The following is a 20,726-nucleotide window of genomic DNA, read 5'->3' on the forward strand; positions in this document are numbered from 1 at the left end:
TGGTGAATCTTCGCTGCACTCCCTCAATAGCAAGAATGTCCTTCCTCAAGTTAGGAGACCAAAACTGTACACAATACTCCAGGTGTGGCCTCACCAAGGCCCTGTACAACTGTAGCAACACCTCCCTGCCCCTGTACTCAAATCCCCTCGCTATGAAGGCCAACATGCCATTTGCTTTCTTAACCGCCTGCTGTACCTGCATGACAACCTTCAATGACTGATGTACCATGACACCCAGGTCTCGTTGCACCTTCCCTTTTCCTAATCTGTCACCATTCAGATAATAGTCTGTCTCTCTGTTTTTACCACCAAAGTGGATAACCTCACACTTATCCACATTATACTTCATCTGCCATTCATTTGCCCACTCACCTAACCTATCCAAGTCACTCTGCAGCCTCATAGCATCCTCCTCGCAGCTCACACTGCCACCCAACGTAGTGTCATCCGCAAATTTGGAGATACTACATTTAATCCCCTCGTCTAAATCATTAATGTACAATGTAAACAGCTAGGGCCCCAGCACAGAACCTTGCGGTACCCCACTAGTCACTGCCTGCCATTCTGAAAAGTACCCATTTACTCCTACTCTTTGCTTCCTGTCTGACAACCAGTTCTCAATCCACGTCAGCACACTACCCCCAATCCCATGTGCTTTAACTTTGCACATTAATCTCTTGTGTGGGACCTTGTCGAAAGCCTTCTGAAAGTCCAAATATACCACATCAACTGGTTCTCCTTTGTCCACTTTACTGGAAACATCCTCAAAAAATTCCAGAAGATTTGTCAAGCATGATTTCCCTTTCACAAATCCATGCTGACTTGGACCTATCATGTCACCATTTTCCAAATGCGCTGCTATGACATCCTTAATAATGGATTCCATCATTTTACCCACTACTGAGGTCAGGCTGACCGGTCTATAATTCCCTGTTTTCTCTCTCCCTCCTTTTTTAAGTTAATAAAAGCAGACCTGCAACCTATAAGCGTCAGGAGGACTGCTTTGTCAGTTGAAGTGAAGGTTACAGCTGCACTTTCATTCTCTGTATCTGGATTGTTCCAGGCCACAACTGGGGATGTGTGCGCCATTTCTCAACATGCAACACATATCTGCATTCAGCAGGTGATTGCTGCACTTTATGCCCGGAGGAATGACTACATAAAGTTCCCTATGACCATCCAGGCAATGCGTAACAGGGCTATGGGCTTCTCCAGGATTGCTGGCTTCCCAAAGGTACAGGGCTGCATTGATTGTACCCACATCGCCTTACGAGCAACTTTGGAAGATTCCAAGATGTACAGGAACAGAAAAGGCTTCCACTCCGTTAATGTGCAACTCATGTGTAACGACATGCATCGCATCATGTCAGAGATACCCTGGGAGCACCCATGATGCTTTCATCCAATGCGACAGCACTATATCTGCCATGTTTCAGCAGCAGCAGCCAGAAGGGCAGAGCTGGCTGCTGGGAGATAAAGGGTACGGCCTCGCCACCTGGCTCATGACGCTCCTATGCATAACCCGGACAAAAGCTGAGTAGGAATACAACATGTCATACATTGCGATGCGCAGCATAATAGAGAGGACTATTGGCATCTTGAAGCAGCGTTTCCGATGCCTGGACCATTCTGGAGGCTACTTGCAATACTCCCCTGAGATTGTCGGTCAGTTCACTGTTGTGTGCTGCATGCTGCATAACTTAGCCATCATGAGGCAGCAGCAGCTGGTAGTAGAAGACCCACCTGAGCTGAGAGTGGCTGATGATGGGGAGGAAGATGCAGGTGACGACGAGGAGGAGGACGAGGAGGACGAGGAAGCCATGCAACTACCTGAACCCGGAGCATGACGGCAGAGGAGGGCGGACCATCGTGCCCCTTTAACAATTGCTCGAGCCTTGCGCCAACTTTTCATTCGTGAAAGCTTTGCTGCCTGAAGGCTCAGCGGCAACTATTCCAAATGGATCATATTTACTGTTTGGACCTGTTCTGTAATGTTGTGTTAATGGAACAAATAATGGAAATGACTCATAAGAACATAAGAATTAGGAACGGAGTAGGCCATCTAGCCCCTCGAGCCTGCTCCGCCATTCAACAAGATCATGGCTGATCAGGCCGTGGACTCAGCTCCACTTACCCGCCCGCTCCCCATAACCCTTAATTCCCTTATTGGTTAAAAATCTATCTATCTGTGATTTGAATACATTCAATGAGCTAGCCTCAACTGCTTCCCTGGGCAGAGAATTCCACAGATTCACAACCCTCTGGGAGAAGAAATTCCTTCTCAACTAGGTTTTAAATTGGCTCCCCCGTATTTTGAGGCTGTGCTCCCTAGTTCTAGTCTCCCCGACCAGTGGAAACAACCTCATTGCCTCTGTCTTGTCTATCCCTTTCATTATTTTGAATGTTTCTATAAGGTCACCGCTCATCCTTCTGAACTCCAACGAGTAAAGACCCAGTCTACTCAATCTATCATCATAAGGTAACCCCCTCATCTCCGGAATCAGCCTAGTGAATCGTCTCTGTACCCCCTCCAAAGCTAGTATATCCTTCTTTAAGTAAGGTGACCAAAACTGCACGCAGTACTCCAGGTGCGGCCTCACCAATACCCTGTACAGTTTCAGCAGGACCTCCCTGCTTTTGTACTCCATCCCTCTCGCAATGAAGGCCAACATTCCATTCGCCTTCCTGGTTACCTGCTGCACCTGCAAACTAACTTTTGGGGATTCATGCACAAGGACCCCCAGGTCCCTCTGCACCGCAGCATGTTGTAATTTCTCCCCATTCAAATAATATTCCCTTTTACTGTTTTTTTTTCCAAGGTGAATGACCTCACATTTTCCGACATTGTATTCCATCTGCCAAACCTTAGCCCATTCGCTTAACCTATCTAAATCTCTTTGCAGCCTCTCTGTGTCCTCTACACAACCCGCTTTCCCACTAATCTTTGTGTCATCTGCAAATTTTGTTACACTACACTCTGTCCCCTCTTCCAGGTCATCTATGCATATTGTAAACAGTTATGGTCCCAGCACCGATCCCTGTGGCACACCACTAACCACCGATTTCCAACCCAAAAAGGACCCATTTATCCCGACTCTCTACTCTCTGTTAGCCAGCCAGTTCTCGATCCATGCTAATACATTTCCTCTGACTCCGCGTACCTTTATCTTCTGCAGTAACCTTTTGTGTGGCACCTTATCGAATGCCTTTTGGAAATCTAAATCACCACATCCATCGGTACACCTCTATCCACCATGCTCGTTATATCCTCAAAGAATTCCAGTAAATTAGTTAAACATGATTTCCCCTTCATGAATCCATGTTGCGTCTGCTTGATTGCACTATTCCTATCTAGATATCCCGCTATTTCTTCCTTAATGATAGCGTCAAGCATTTTCCCCACTGCAAATGTTAAACTAACCAGCCTATAGTTACCTGCCTTTTGTCTGCCCCCTTTTTTAAACAGAGCTGTTATGTTAGCTGCTTTCGAATCCGATGGTACCTCTCCAGAGTCCAGAGAATTTTGGTAGATTATAACGAATGCATCTGTTATAACTTCTGACATCTCTTTTAATACCCTGGGATGCATTTCATCAGGACCAGGGGACTTGTCTATCTTGAGTCCCATTAGCCTGTCCAGCACTACCCCCCTAGTGATAGTGATTGTCTCAAGGTCCTCCCTTCCCATATTCCTGTAACCAGCAATTTTTGGCATGGTTTTTGTGTCTTCCACTGTGAAGACCGAAGCAAAATAATTGTTTAAGGTCTCAGCCATTTCCACATTTCCCATTATTAAATCCCCCTTCTCATCTTCTAAGGGACCAACATTTACTTTAGTCACTCTTTTCCGTTTTATATATCGGTAAAAGCTTTTACTATCTGTTTTTATGTTTTGCGCAAGTTTACTTTCGTAATCTATCTTTCCTTTCTTTATTGCTTTCTTCGTCATTCTTTGCTGTCGTTTAAAATTTTCCCAATCTTCTAGTTTCCCACTAACCTTGGCCACCTTATACGCATTGGTTTTTAATTTGATACTCTCCTTTATTTCCTTGGTTATCCACAGCTGGTTATCCCCTTTGTTTAAGCATCGTACGTCTTCAGTTCAAAAGTTGTGTTAATAATGGATTAAATAATGGAAATGATTCAGTTATAAATTAAAATATATTTTATTCAAAGTTTAACACTTGTTTGTACTTAACTTAACTTTAATAAAAATATTCTTGTATCAAATTTTAAAGTATTCAGTTAAGATCACTTACAAACTTTAAGATCACTTGCAAGCTTTAAGATCACTTACAAACTTTTAAACTTGTAAATTTACATCACTTACAAAAAACTTTTAATTTGAGAACAGTTACAACAGTAACAACAATAATAATAACAACAACAACAGCAAAGAAAGGCTGCACCCATCTCTCCTCCACCTTATTCTAAGACCGCCCGCTGCGCTTGGTCTTGTTGACTCCACCCCTGCCCGCAGGTGGTGGTGCAGCATTTCTCGGGTTGGTACCAAGTTTATTCTTTCGAGCATCTCGGGTAATGCGCACTTCTTGATGGGGTGGCGTGGGCAGACAGTAATGTGGAGGTCCCGGCTCGGGCCTCTTCAGAAGCTGGTCTAGAGATTGGAGTGGGAGTGGCAGTTGATTTCGTCAATGGCCGCGGGGTCTGAGCATGTTCTCTTATTGCAGCAGCTACCTCCAACATTCCCTCCCTAATACAAAAGCAAAATACTGCGGATGCTAGAATCTGGACTAAAAACAGAAAATGCTGGAAATCTCAGCAGGTCAGGCAGCATTTGCTGAGATTTGCAGCATTTCCTGTTTTTATTCCCTTCCTAATGTTCACCGACAGTGTTTCAACTACCTGCGACATTCCCTCCCTAATATTCACCGATTGTGTTTCCATTTCTAGTGAGAGTGTTGTTACTTCTCCCAACAGTCCCAATACCTCATCACCCACCCCACTGATGGTGTCCAGGAGTGATCACGTAAGGTCAATGCACTCACACATTGCCATCATCTGAAACACATCTGTTACATCCTGCACCTCAGGAGAGCGCTGTTGAGCTCTCCTTCCCCTCCTCACCCTGGGTGTGACTCGCTTCATCCCACTGGAACCAGCAGCCTCAGACTGTGTGAAACCATGGTGTCATGTATCTCACACTACTGTACATAACTATCTTACCATGCTATACATGACTGTAACTAGAGATGACCTGTAACCACAAGCTTACCTTACCACCAGGGGTGCACTTGCAGGAGACACTGGATACCTGTCCCAGACAGGTATATAAGGACAGGTCTCAGGTAAGTGAGGCATTCAAAAGCTGTGTAATAAAGGTGCAGGTCCTGAGTGACCTTGACTTCAGTCTGTGCCTCGTGTGAATCTGTACAGCAGGGACAGGACTTTACAGTAGCGATGAGTTACGGGATTACAGAATCCACAGAATGGCGACCAACGGCTCAGATGAAAAATACAATGCTGGAGATAATTGGGAGGACTTTATAGAAAGGCTCCAGCAAAGCTTCGTAACCAAAGACTGGTTAGGCGACGATAAGGCAGATAAGAGAAGACCCCATCTCTTGACCAGCTGTGGCTCGAAAACATACGCCTTGATGAAGGACCTGCTGGCACCCGAGAAACCAGCAAGCAAGCTGGTTGAAGAGTTGAGCACACTGGTAAGAGACCACTTGAAGCCAGCGAGTAGCCTACACATGGCCAGACACAGGTTCTACAACTGCAGACGCTGTGTGGGCCAGAGCATACCCGACTTCGTGGCGGAACTTCGGAGGTTGGCTAGCTTATGTGAGTTCTCCAATGAACTAAGGAGAGAAGTACTGAGAGACTTTTTTATTGAAGGAATAGGCCACGCAGGCATATTCTGAAAGCTCATAGAGACGAAAAACTTGACCCTAGAGGCAGCAGCACTAGTTGCACAGACATTCTTGGCAGGAGAAGAAGAAACGAGGTTGATCTACACTGCGGGTACGACAACTAACGAAACATCGGAACAAGGGGTTCACAGCGTGAAACAAGCCGCTACCCCCACACTCAGACAAAGGCAGGAGAGCAGGTCCTCAACAGCAGGCAGTGGTGCCAGAAGCCATCAAGGGCCACATGAACGGCCATTCACACCTCATCAACCCACAATGCGAGCAATCAACTACAAACTGAGAGAAGCTCAAGAGAGATCAGCCAGACGCAGCTCATCCTTTGGAAACAATGAAAGCGGTCTGTGCCGGAGATGTGGGGGAAGGCACTCATCAAGGGGGTGTCGATTTCAGCATGCTGTTTGCAGAAACTGCGACTATACAGGGCATCTGGCCCGCATGTGCAGAAAAACGGCAGCTCGGCTGGTATACGAATCGAAAGGGTCGGAAAGCGGACCAGAAGACGGTGGGGACAGTACCCGGGACACCAAGGTACAGCGGGTCAACATGATCAATGGCCACTGCTCTTACAACAAGACACCTCCAATAATGATGAGGGTCCTACTCAACGGGATACCCGTCAACATGGAGCTGGATACGGGAGCGAGTCAATCTCTCATGAGCACTCAACAATTTGAACAGCTGTGGCCGCACAAAAGAGGCAGACCAAAACTCACAAGGGTCGACACCAAACTAAGGACCTATACCAAAGAAATTGTCCCAGTCCTTGGCAGCGCCATGCTCTCAGTCACACACAAAGGGACAGTGAACCGACTTCCCCTGTGGATTGTCCCCGGAGATCTCCCAGCACTGCTGGGGAGAAGCTGGCTGACAAAACTAAACTGGAAATGGGATGATGTTCACACCATGTCGTCAGAGGAACGGACCTCCTGCTCAACAGTTTTAAGTCGATTTGAACATCTCTTTCAGCCAGGTGTGGGCACCTTCAAAGGGACTAAAGTCAAAATCTACATCACACAGGATGCTAGACTGGTCCATCACAAGGCTAGAGCTGTACCCTATGTGATGAGGGAAAAGATTGAACATGAACTTGTCCGGTGTCTGCGGGAAGACATTATCTCACCCGTGGAATTTAGCGACTGGGCAAGTCCCATCGTCCCAGTCATGAAGCCTGATGGATCCGTACGAATCTGAGGGGACTACAAATCTACCATAAACAGAGTCTCCCTACAGGACCAATACCTGCTGCCCAGAGAAGAGGTCTTATTTACCACATTGGCTGGAGGAAAACTTTTCTCAAAACTAGATCTTGCATCTGCATATATGTTGCAAGAATTGACCGACGAATTTAAGTTACTCACCACCATCAACACAAATCCAGGCCTTTTCATGTACAATCGATGCCCATTCGGCATCAGGTCGGCAGCTGCCATATTCCAGCGCAACATGGAGAGTCTGCTCAAGTCCATCCCGGGGACAGTTGTATTTCAAGACGACATACTTATCACAGGCAGGGACACCGACTCCCATCTCCACAATTTGGAGGAAGTACTAAAGCGGTTGGATCGGGTAGGCCTAAGAGTTAAGAAATCCAAGTGCTTGTTTCTCGCGCCCGAGGTTGAATTTTTGGGCAGAAGGATTGCCGCTGATGGAATCCGTCCAACAGAGTCCAAAACCGAAGCAATTCGCCTGGCACCCAGGCCCCGGAATGTCTCAGAACTGCGCGCCTTTCTCGGGCTGCTCAATTACTTTGGGAACTTTATGCAGAACTTAAGCACGCTGCTGCAGCCTCTCCACGTGCTACTCAGAAAGGGATGCGATTGGTTTTGGGGGAACAAAGAAACATAGAAACATAGAAAATAGGTGCAGGAGTAGGCCATTCAGCCCTTCTAGCCTGCACCGCCATTCAATGAGTTCATGGCTGAACATGCAACTTCAGTACCCCCTTCCTGCTTTCTCGCCATACCCCTTGATCCCCCGAGTAGTAAGGACTTCATCTAACTCCCTTTTGAATATATTTAGTGAATTGGCCTCAACTACTTTCTGTGGTAGAGAATTCCACAGGTTCACCACTCTCTGGGTGAAGAAGTTTCTCCTCATCTCGGTCCTAAATGGCTTCCCCCTTATCCTTAGACTGTGACCCCTGGTTCTGGACTTCCCCAACATTGGGAACATTCTTCCTGCATCCAACCTGTCCAAACCCGTCAGAATTTTAAACGTTTCTATGAGGTCCCCTCTCATTCTTCTGAACTCCAGTGAATACAAGCCCAGTTGATCCAGTCTTTCTTGATAGGTCAGACCCACCATCCCGGGAATCAGTCTGGTGAATCTTCGCTGCACTCCCTCAATAGCAAGAACGTCCTTCCTCAAGTTAGGAGACCAAAACTGTACACAATACTCCAGGTGTGGCCTCACCAAGGCTCTATACAACTGTAGCAACACCTCCCTGCCCCTGTACTCAAATCCCCTCGCTATGAAGGCCAACATGCCATTTGCTTTCTTAACCGCCTGCTGTACCTGCATGCCAATCTTCAATGACTGATGTACTATGACACTCAGGTCTCGCTGCACCTTCCCCCTTCCTAATCTGTCACCATTCAGATAATAGTCTGTCTCTCTGTTTTTACGACCAAAGTGGATAACCTCACATTTATCCACATTATACTTCATCTGCCACGCATTTGCCCACTCACCTAACCTATCCAAGTCACTCTGCAGCTTCATAGCATCCTCCTCGCAGCTCACACTGCCACCCAACGTAGTGTCATCCGCAAATTTGGAGATACTACATTTAATCCCCTCGTCTAAATCATTAATGTACAATGTAAACAGCTGGGGCCCCAGCACAGAACCTTGCGGTACCCCACTAGTCACTGCCTGCCATTCTGAAAAGTACCCATTTACTCCTACTCTTTGCTTCCTGTCTGACAACCAGTTCTCAATCCACGTCAGCACACTACCCCCAATCCCATGTGCTTTAACTTTGCACATTAATCTCCTGTGTGGGACCTTGTCGAAAGCCTTCTGAAAGTCCAAATATATCACATCAACTGGTTCTCCTTTGTCCACTTTGTCCAGAACCAGGGGTCACAGTCTAAGGATAAGGGGGAAGCCATTTAGGACCGAGATGAGGAGAAACTTTCCAGAAAATTTGTCAAGCATGATCTCCCTTTCACAAATCCATGCTGACTTGGACCTATCATGTCACCATTTTCCAAATGCGCTGCTATGACATCCTTAATAATTGATTCCATCATTTTACCCACTACTGAGGTCAGGCTGACCGGTCTATAATTCCCTGCTTTCTCTCTCCCTCCTTTTTTAAAAAGTGGGGTTACATTGGCTACCCTCCACTCCATAGGAACTGATTCAGAGTCAATGGAATGTTGGAAAATGACTGTCAATGCATCCGCTATTTCCAAGGCCACCTCCTTAAGTACTCTGGGATGCAGATCATCAGGCCCTGGGGATTTATCGGCCTTCAATCCCATCAATTTCCCCAACACAATTTCCTGACTAATAAAGATTTCCCTTAGTTCCTCCTCCTTACTGGACCCTCTGACCCCTTTTATATCCGGAAGGTTGTTTGTGTCCTCCTTAGTGAATACCGAACCAAAGTACTTGTTCAATTGGTCTGCCATTTCTTTGTTCCCCGTTATGACTTCCCCTGATTCTGACTGCAGGGGACCTACGTTTGTCTTTACTAACCTTTTTCTCTTTACATACCTATAGAAACTTTTGCAATCCGCCTTAATGTTCCCTGCAAGCTTCTTCTCGTACTCCATTTTCCCTGCCCTAATCAAACCCTTTGTCCTCCTCTGCTGAGTTCTAAATTTCTCCCAGTCCCCAGGTTCGCTGCTATTTCTGGCCAATTTGTATGCCACTTCCTTGGCTTTAATACTATCCCTGATTTCCCTAGATAGCCACGGTTGAGCCACCTTCCCTTTTTTATTTTTACGCCAGACAGGAATGTACAATTGTTGTAATTCATCCATTCTCTAAATGTCTGCCATTGCCCATCCACAGTCAACCCCTTAAGTATCATTCGCCAATCTATCTTAGCCAATTCACGCCTCATACCTTCAAAGTTACCCTTCTTTAAGTTCTGGACCATGGTCTCTGAATTAACTGTTTCATTCTCCATCCTAATGCAGAATTCCACCATATTATGGTCACTCTTCCCCAAGGGGCCTCGCACAATGAGATTGTTAATTAATCCTCTCTCATTACACAACACCCAGTCTAAGATGGCCTCCCCCCTAGTTGTTTCCTCGACATATTGGTCTAGGAAACCATCCCTTATGCACTCCAGGAAATTCTCCTCCACCGTATTGCTTCCAGTTTGGCTAGCCCAATCTATGTGCATATTAAAGTCACCCATTATAACTGCTGCACCTTTATTGCATGCACTCCTAATTTCCTGTTTGATGCCCTCCCCAACATCACTACTACTGTTTGGAGGTCTGTACACAGCTCCCACTAACGTTTTTTGCCCTTTGGTGTTCTGCAGCTCTACCCATATAGATTCCACATCATCCAAGCTAATGTCTTTCCTAACTATTGCATTAATCTCCTCTTTAATCAGCAATGCTACCCCACCTCCTTTTCCTTTTTTTCTATCCTTCCTGAATGTTGAATACCCCTGGATGTTGAGTTCCCAGCCCTGATCATCCTGGAGCCACGTCTCCGTAATCCCAATCACATCATATTTGTTAACATCTATTTGCACAATTAATTCATCCACCTTATTGCGGATACTCCTTGCATTAAGACACAAAGCCTTCAGGCTTGCTTTTTTAACACCCTTTGTCCTTTTAGAATTTTGCTGTACAGTGGCCCTTTTTGTTCTTTGCCTTGGGTTTCTCTGCCCTCCACTTTTCCTCATCTCCTTTCTGTCTTTTGCTTTTGCCTCATTTTTGTCTCCCTCTGTCTCCCTGCATAGGTTCCCATCCCCCTGCAATATTAGTTTAACTCCTCCCCAACAGCATTAGCAAACACTCCCCCTAGGACATTGGTTCTGGTCCTGGCCAGGTGCAGACCTTCCGGTTTGTACTGGTCCCACCTCCCCAGGAACACGTCTTCAACAAGGCACGCAACCTTCTGTGTTCCAACAGTGTTTTGGCTTTCTTTGATCCAGGTAAAAAGCTAGTTCTTACATGTGATGCGTCAGCGTACGGGGTCGGGTGCGTTTTACAACATGTCAATACTGCGGGTAAATTACAACCCATAGCTTTATGCCTCCAGGTCACTTTCGCAGGCGGAGCGCGGGTACGAAATAGTGGAGAAGGAGGCACTCGCGTGCGTGTACGGTGTCAAAAATATGCACCAATACCTTTTTAGAGCCAAGCTCGCGTTAGAAACCGACCACAAGTCGCTCACGTCCCTACTATCCAAGAGCAAGGCAATAAACGCCAACGCCTCGGCGCGCATTTAACAGTGAGCACTTATGCTGGCCTCTTACAATTACACCATAAGGCACAGACCAGGCACAGACAACTGTGCCAACGCGCTGAGCAGGCTACTCCTGGCGACCATGAAAGGGTCGGACGAACAGGACTGTGAGATCGTCATGGCAATCAATGTCTTTGAATCCACAGGTTCGCCTATGACGGCTCGCCAAATCAGAGTCTGGATGACCAGCGACCCCACATTATCCCTCATAAAAAGGTGTGTCCTAACTGGTGACTGGGCAGAGGCTCGCGATGCCTGTCCCAAGGAGATCAAACCTTTCCATAGGTGCATGCATGAGCTATCACTACAAGCAGACTGCCTGATGTGGGGCAGCCGAGTAGTTATGCCTCTGCGAGGCAGAGAGGCATTTGTCCGGGAGCTCCACCGCGAGCACCCGGGGATTGTTCTCATGAAGGCCCTAGCCAGATTCCACATCTGGTGGCCTGGCATTGACGCGGACTTGGAGCTCTGCGTCCGAAGATGCACCATTTGTGCCCAACTCAGTAATGCCCCCAGGGAGGCCCCCCTGAGCCCCTGGCCCACCAAACCGTGGTCGCGGGTGCACGTCGACTATGCGGGCCCATTCATGGGCAAAATGTTCCTCGTAGTTGTAGATGCATTTTCAAAGTGGATCGAATGCACCATTTTAAAGTCGAGCACCACCTCCACCACTGTGGAGAGCCTTGGAACCATGTTCGCAACGCACGGCATTCCTGACATATTGGTCAGTGATAATGGTCCGTGCTTCACCAGCGCAGAATTCCAAGATTTTATGAGTGACCATGGCATAAATCACGTTAAGACGGCACCGTTCAAGCCGGCCTCCAACGGCCAGGCGGAGCGAGCAGTACAGATCATTAAACAAGACATGCTCAAAATCCAAGGTCCCACTGCTGCTGGCATACAGATCTCGTCCGCATTCATTGACTGGAGTTCCGCCCGTGCAACTATTGATGAAACGGACCTTAAAGACAAGGCTCTCACTGATCCTCCCAGACATGCATGAAATCATTGAGGCAAAGCGCCATAAGCTAACTGAGTACCATGACCGAAATTCGAGGGGGAGGTGGAATGAGATAGGGGACAAAGTGTTTGTGCTAAACTATGGCAGGGGTCCCAAATGGCTTGCAGGAACAGTAACAGGCAAGGAAGGAAACCGGCTACTGGTGATACAAATGGACAATGGCTAAACCTGCCGGAGGCATGTAGACCAAGTCAAAAGTAGATTTACCAAAAACACTGCTGAACCAGAAGCAGACTACAATGTGGAACTCACACCACACCTGGTGGACAGACAGAGGGAACAACCTGAGGAAAGGGCAATCCCAACAGACAGCCCAGGCGAGACACCAACAATCATACTGAATGAAACAGACAGCCCAGGCGAGATACCAGCAATCACACCGAAAGAAAAACAGACACCAAGGCAAACAACTGAACCACAACTAAGACGCTCCACGCGAGAGCGTAGACCACCTGAGAGACTGAACCTATAAAGACAATAAGACCTTGGGGGAGGGTGATGTCATGTATCTCACACTACTCTACATAACTGTATCTTACCATGCTATACATGACTATAACTAGAGATGACCTGTAACCACAAGCTTACCTTACCACCAGGGGTGCACTTGCAGGAGACACTGGATACCTGTCCCAGACAGGTATATAAGGACAGGTCTCAGGCAAGTGAGGCATTCGAGAGCTGTGTAATAAAGGTGTAGGTCCTGAGTGACCTTGACTTCAGTATGTGCCTCGTGTGAATCTGTACTGCAGGGGCAGGACTTTACACGTGGAATGTTCCAACACTCGTACCACTCAGAAAAGGAGCTGGTACCTCAATAGGCAGCTCCTCCAGAGTGAGTACAACAATGGGGACTTCATCCTCCCCCTCCCCCTCACCGCCATGCTCTTGGTCTGGAAGGTGGGATTGAAAGATGTTCTCCTCTTCAGGCAAATGGTTAGCAGCAGAGGAGGGGGAAGGGTGACATGAGTAGGCTCACACATCGTAGGCAGCAGGCTCATTTGAAGTACCACGCTGACTGATAGCACATTGCATCAACCGAGACATCCCCATGAACCGAAGCATGGGTAGCCCGCGCAGTACTTAACTTTTAGCAAAGCCAGACTGGAATTTTCAGGACTTACCCTATCCCTCGATTGTGGGCCCAGCTTGTGCAGTGGCGGCTACTTTTCTTCAGGCAGGACCCATCAAAACAGCGATCTTCTCTTCCAAGGGTGTCAGTGGGTACAGATTTGCCGGGCCTCCTCCTGTTCGAAGTCTTCCCCTTTTGTTGTGTGCCACCTTCCTCAGCAAAGATGTCTTTCTGCTGGGTAGGACATACAGATGGTCACATTGACAATTGCAATTCCAGTGAAAATATTACTTATACTAACTGCTTGACCAAGGTCCTGCCACTTCTTTTTGCACTGGCCTCCGGATCTCGGGGTGGTCACCATTGCACAGTAATCTTGTGAAAGTTGGTTCCAGCGTTTCTTCATTTCTTTTGGTGAAATTTTTATTTGATCTCTGTTGGTGTCCAGCTCATGCCATCTGGCTTCAATTACAGTAACCAGCGCCTCCACTGCGTCCTGTGAGAAATTCTTGGTCCTTGAGCCGCGTTGCGTAATGCAGCTCCGATTTTAAGTTCTCACACACAACTCAGAATTAAAGTTCTCACACACAACTGGCTCTTTAAAAATGACTGAATGAAGACCGGGAGGTGTACTGGGCATGCACGCCCAAAGCAGTCACGAAAAAAATCATCATTTCTTTTTTGCACATGCGCAGAAGGGGGAGCATCTTTTTTTCGGCACAGGCATTAGGCTCCACCCCCCGAAGCTAAAGGACATGCTGCGCGGCCCCAATTTCAAAAATTAGAACGGGGAAATGTATTTTTAAATTGCGGGGAGTAATCGGACCCCAAAAAAACGTGCGTAACTCTTGAAATACGCAAAAACCGGCATTGGGGAAAATTGAGCTCTAAAAACCCATTTATTCTACATAGATTAAACAACTGAGGGTGGCATTTCAGACAAATCCCTCCATCCTTCTGTTACTGATGTTAGCGTTAGTGTTTTCTCAGAAGAATCACTCAACACTCAGAGTCGGTTCCAATGCTGATGCAGCTTTTATTACGCTCAGCGGGGAGGAAAAACTCAGGACCGTATCCAGGTTTCTCTCCTCAGAACAAAGGGTTACATGCACCTTTATATGTTTCACAACAGTTACAAAACAGTTTACTACAGCTACACAGCCCATCACGGCTGGACACAAGCCAATCACAACGATTATAGATTACATATAGGTTCTTTTAACCCAATAGAATTCCCCTAGTATCCAGGGAACCATATGTTCGGTTATTGTCAGCTTGGGCTGATCGATGACTTTATAGGTTCTCTCCCTAGTTCTTTCATCTGGGAGAAATAATTGGTTTATAACCTTGTTTACAGGAGATGGTTTCCCTCTTATCTTTCTTCCTGGGGAATTAATTGGTTTATGACCTTGTTCACAGGAGATGGTTTCCTTCTTATCTCTGTCTTCCCGCATCCCAGGCATTCCTACAGTGGGCCTCACAGGGTTATTGCTTGGTCATTGAACGTTCAACAGTTCACAGCTTGACTACCTGATTTCCCATCATGCCTGGGCAGCCATTTTATGTGTGTGTCCATTTTAAGCTTATGTGAGTTTTGATATATCTAGCAGGTGCCTAATGCCTAGTATTCTGGTATATTCTAAAGGTGCCTACCTCCTACAACACTGATATTGGACGGTGTGATTTTATCCTCGATCTCCTTACAGCTTACATACCAAGCTACTGCAGAACTGAGCATCGTTCACACTAGAGAAGACTGAGAGGCAATGTCATTGAGCTAGTCAAAATCTTAGAGTACCAGCAAGTTGGACCCTGTGAAACTATTTACCATGATCCTAAGAACGACAATGAGGAGCATGGGACGTTCAGAAAAAGGAGAGTGAATGGACAGATAAGATATAACTTATTCACAGATATTTGGAATGGACTACCTGGGGAAGTTTCTGTTTTTTAAATCTTCACACTCTTCCTTTGGAGAAGAGTGTGACGTAGTGGACAGATTCGCAAATTAACAGTCTGACAGGAGATCAAGGCTGATAGCTTCAGTGATTTTAAGGAACTGGGCGTAGAGTTGGTGAGGAAGTCATTTTCGGGATACTGGTATTGAATAATGTATTTTTTTTTCAACTCAGGGACTGACCAGATGGAGGGAGTGGTCGATCTCCGTCCTGTATGTTCCTATGTACTGACTACATCTTCCCCTGGCCCAACATCAGATCTTGGTGAAGACAGGAGAAAAGGTGGACCTGCATATATTCCTGTTGTGAAGACTAAGATGAGTGCAGCAGTGAAGAGAAAGCACTCTGATGAAGAACGTGCGCATCATTCCATCAGTGGAAGAACCCCAAAGCACAGCAAAGATTCGAATCCAGATCACAGCAAAGATTCGAATCCAGATCACAGCAAAGGTCGAATCCCAGATCACAGCAAAGGTCGAATCCCAGATCACAGCAAAGGTCAAATCCCAGATCACAGCAAAGGTCGAATCCCAGATCACAGCAAAGGTCGAATCCCAGATCACAGCAAAGGTCAAATCCCAGATCACAGCAAAGGTCAAATGCCAGATCACAGCAAAGGTCGAATGCCAGATCACAGCAAAGGTCGAATCCCAGATCACAACAAAGGTCGAATCCCAGATCACAGCATAGGTGGAATTCCAGATCACAGCAAAGGTCGAATCCCAGATCACAACAAAGGTCGAATCCCAGATCACAGCATAGGTGGAATTCCAGATCACAGCAGAGGTCGAATGCCAGATCACAGCAAAGATCGAATCCTAGATCACAGCAAAGGTCGAATCCCAGATCACAGCAAAGGTCGAATCCCAGATCACAGCATAGGTGGAATTCCAGATCACAGCAGAGGTCGAATGCCAGATCACAGCAAAGGTCGAATCCTAGATCACAGCAAAGGTCGAATCCCAGATCACAGCATAGGTGGAATTCCAGATCACAGCAAAGGTCGAATCCTAGATCACAGCAAAGGTCGAATCCCAGATCACAGCATAGGTGGAATTCCAGATCACAGCAAAGGTCGAATCCCAGATCACAGCATAGGTGGAATTCCAGATCACAGCAAAGGTCGAATCCTAGATCACAGCAAAGGTCGAATCCCAGATCACAGCAAAGGTCGAATCCCAGATCACAGCATAGGTGGAATTCCAGATCACAGCAAAGGTCGAATGCCAGATCACAGCAAAGGTCAAATCCCAGATCACAGCAAAGGTCAAATCCCAGATCACAGCATAGGTGGAATTCCAGATCACAGCAAAGGTCGAATCCCAGATCACAGCAAAGGTCGAATCCCAGATCACAGCAAAGGTCGAATCCCAGATCACAACAAAGGTCGAATCCCAGATCACAGCAAAGGTCGAATCCCAGATCACAACATAGGTGGAATCCCAGATCACAGCAAAGATTCGAACCGTGAGCCGCAGAGCTTCTCTCAGAACACCCACTCTGGGCCTCTGCATCTTGCTCTCTGTGTCCCACTCTCTGCATCTGTCTTTCAATTACTATGTATTGCCATCTCCCTGCTTTCCTCTCTCTCTTCCCCTATGCCATTCTCACTCTGTCTTTATCATTATTTGTATCTCTAGGGGCCATTTGTAACTTGATTCCGGAGCATAAGTTTGTGCGGTTTCTATAACGGACACTCAACCCCCAACGCCAGTTTTACATCCAAAAATTACTTGCTCTGTCTCTCATTCTCTAACTCTCTGTTGCCCTGTTACTTCCTCCGTGTCCCTGTCTTTCTCTGTCTCTCGCTATTCTTTTTCTCTCGATCTCTCTCATCTTTCTCTATCTCCATCATTTCCATCTTTTTCTCTCCCTTCACCTAGTGCATAGATACACAGGTAGCAGCAGAAGCAGATAAGGCCATAAAAAAGGCAAATAGAATCCTTGATTTTATATCTGGAAGCATAGATTGGAAAAGCAAGAAGCTGGTGTTGAACTTACACAAGACCTTAGGCCGCAGTTAGAGTAATGTGAGCAGTCTTTGGCACACCATTTGTGATAGGAAGGATATAAAAGCAGTGCGGGTGCAATGTGGAATCACAGGGATGTTACCAGAGGTCATGAGGATACAGTTATGAAGAGGGGCATGAGAACTTACAGCTTTTTTAACCGGTGAAGGAATGACTTGGTAGAAGTCTTCAGGGCTATGAAGGGTTATCATCATGTAAATAGTAATAGATCATTGTCACTGGTTGTAACAAAAGGGGAGGTTTGAAAAAGTGTCTATATAGAGTGTTGTAAGAATGGGAAATTCTCTGCCTCAAACTGTTGTTGAAGCAGAGCTATCAATTTTTTAAAAAGGGGATTAGCTAGGTGTTTGGAAAAGAGGAATATTAAAGAGAATGAAGAGTGAGCAAAAGAGTTTAATTAATAAATTTACGACAAATATACATTCCTTTAAGGCACAAAATCTCCACAGGAAATGTGGTCCAACCAAGTCTAACAGGAGAAGTTAAAGATAGCATTAGATTAAAAGAAGAGGCATATAACGTTACCAAAAAGAGCAGTAAGCCTGAGGATTGGGAAGATTTTAGAATTCAGAAAAGGCGTAGCAAGAAATTGATAGAGAAAGGGAAAATAGAAATGAGAGTAAACTAGCAAGAGACATACAAACAGACTGTAAAAAGGTATGTAAAAAGGAAAAGGTTAGCGAAAGTAAACGTGGGTCCCTTACAGACCAAGACAGGAGAAATTATAATGGGGAATAAGGAAATGGCAGAGAAATTAAACAAATACTCCGTGTCTGTCTTCACAGAAGAAGACGCAAAAAATCTCCCAGAAATAGTGGAGAACCAAGGAAATGAAAGAAACTAGTATTATTTAAAAAATAGTACTGGAGAAATTAATTGGACTGAAAGCCAATAAATCCCCTAGACCTGAAAGCCTTCATCCTATGGTTTTGAAAGAGGTGGCTATAGAGATAGTGGATGCATTGGTTGTCATCTTCCAAAATTCCATAGATTCTAGAAATGTTCCTGTAGATTGGAAGGTAGAAAATGTAACCTTGCTATTTAAGAAAGGAGGGAGAGAGAAAATGGGGAACTGCAGACCAATTAGCCTGACATCAGTCGTAGGGAAAATGCTAGAATCTATTATTAAGGACATGGTAACAGGGCACTCAGAAAATAATAATAGGATTTGGCAGAGTCAACCTGGATTTATGAAAGGGAAATCATGCTTGAAAAATCTGTTGAGAGTTTTTTGAGATTGTAACTAGTAGAATAGATAAGGGGGAACCAGTAGATGTGGTGTATTTGGATTTTCAGAAGGCATTCAATAAGGTGCCACACTTGAGGTTATTAAGCAAAATTGGGGCTCATGGGATTGGGGGTAATATACTAGTATGGATTGAGGATTGGTTAGCGGATAGAAAACAGAGTTAACAGAAAATAGGTCATTTTCGGGTTGGTAGGCTATAACTAGTGGGGTACCGCAAGGATCGGTGCTTGGGCCTCAGCTGTTCAACAATCTATATCAATGATTTGGATGAGGGGACCAAATGTACTATACCCAAGTTTCCTGATGATACAAAGCTAGGTGGAAATGTAAGTTGTGAGGATAATGTAAAGAGACTTCAAGGGAATGTAGACAAGCTAAGTGAGTGGGCAGCAACATGGCAAATAGAATATAATGTGGAGAAATGTGAAGTTATCCACTTTGGTAGGAAAAATAGAAATGTGGAGGGTTTTTTTTTAACGGTGAGAGATTGGGAAATGTTGGTGTTCAGAGGGACCAGTGTATCCCTGTACATGAATTACTGAAAGTTAACATGCAGGTACAGCAAGCATTTAAGAAAGCAAATGGTATGTTGGTCTTATTACACGAGGATTTGAGTACAAGAGTAAAGACATTTTACTGCAATTACATAGGGCCCTGGTGAGACCACACCTGGAGTATTGTGTACAGTTTTGGTCTCCTTACCTAAGGAAGGATATACTTGCCATCGAGGGAGTGCAACGAAGGTTCACCAGACTGATTCGTGGGATGGGGGGATTGTCCAAAAAGGATTGAGCAGACTAGGCCTATATTCTCTAGAGTTTAGAAGAATGAGAGATGATCTCATTGAAACATACAACATTCTTACAGGGCTTGACAGGTAGATGCAGGGAGGATGTTTTCCCAAGGCTGGGGAGTCGAGAACCAGGGGTCACAGTCTCAAAATAAGGGGTCGGCCATTTAGGACTAAGATGAGGAGAAATTTCTTCACTAAGAGGGTGGTAAATCTTTGGAATTCTCTATCCCAGAGGGCTGTGGGTGCTCAGTCGTTGAGTATATTCAAGACAGAGATCGATAGATTTTTGAATATTAATGGAATCAAAGGATATGGGGACAGTGCAGGAAAGAGGAGTTGAGGTAGAAGATCAGCCATGATCTCATTGAATGATGGAACAGGCTCGAAGGATCGAATGGCCTATTCCTATTTCTTATGTTCATTTGTTCTTATGGGTGGGATTAGACCAGGTAATATAAAAGGTTTCAGGAAATTATGAAAAAATTCCTTAGGATTAAATTAGATGGAATTTTAAATGGTTATATGGAGTGAGCAAGAGAGTGAGGTTAGACTAGGTAGCATAGAGAGTTGTGCAAGAGAATGGAATTAAATGAATTGACTTAGGTGGAGATGAAACTGGCACGGATTTGATGGGGTGTTTCTCTGCTGGTACTTTCTGTGATTCTATGAGTTTCAATGTAGCAATAAATGTCTCATTTATTATTATTTTTGCTCAGAAAAAAAAAGTGTAAAACCACATCAGATGAACAGGGAAGATGACAAACCAAAGGTTGGGAAAACCAGAATGGTTTGCTCTCTACCAGACCAAGTGCACTTTGCCTCCGATGAACTGCTAGTCTCTTGTGGTGGCATCACTGGAACTTTGGACAAGCATCGACTGGCTCTTGGTAATTGTTCCAGCTTTGGGTGTTTTCTAACCACTTTACCCAAGGTTATTTCAGGTAAAGTGGGTGAGTCCCAACTCCTCAATCGTTAAAAGTGGTCTATTCTCACCATGAGATCTAGATGAGCCTTTCGTAATGTGACCAAGAAATGACCAGCATACCAGTTTGGCAATTGTTTTTACGTCTCCCATATGATTTCACTTTGGCCTTTGTAAACAGTACAGCATCACGTCAAAAACAAAAGAACTTTCATTTATATAGCACTGTTCACATCCTCTGGACGTCCCAAAGTGCCCCACAGCTGCTGAAGTGTGGTCGTTGTTTTGTAGGCACTTATACATAGCAAGGACCCAAAACTGTATTGAGAAAAATGA

The 20,726-nt window shown here is 45.5% G+C and overlaps 1 protein-coding gene across 5 annotated transcripts in view; it reads left to right on the forward strand.

Moving 5' to 3' along the window:
* The window catches only part of LOC139265839 (nuclear autoantigen Sp-100-like), a 131,022-nt gene that overhangs the window by 12,901 nt on the left and 97,395 nt on the right, over positions 1-20,726 (forward strand). For 3 of the 5 annotated variants that reach the window (XM_070883330.1, XM_070883331.1, XM_070883329.1), the window contains 2 exons: positions 15,571-16,863; positions 20,185-20,409. In XM_070883330.1, coding sequence (XP_070739431.1) covers positions 15,571-16,863; positions 20,185-20,409 — 1,518 coding nt within the window. The remainder of the gene's footprint in view (positions 1-15,570; positions 16,864-20,184; positions 20,410-20,726) is intronic. The other 2 variants (XM_070883333.1, XM_070883332.1) reach the window with 2 other exon arrangements.

The sequence above is a fragment of the Pristiophorus japonicus genome, chromosome 6 (assembly GCF_044704955.1).
Source record: "Pristiophorus japonicus isolate sPriJap1 chromosome 6, sPriJap1.hap1, whole genome shotgun sequence".
Classification (NCBI taxonomy): domain Eukaryota; kingdom Metazoa; phylum Chordata; class Chondrichthyes; family Pristiophoridae; genus Pristiophorus; species Pristiophorus japonicus.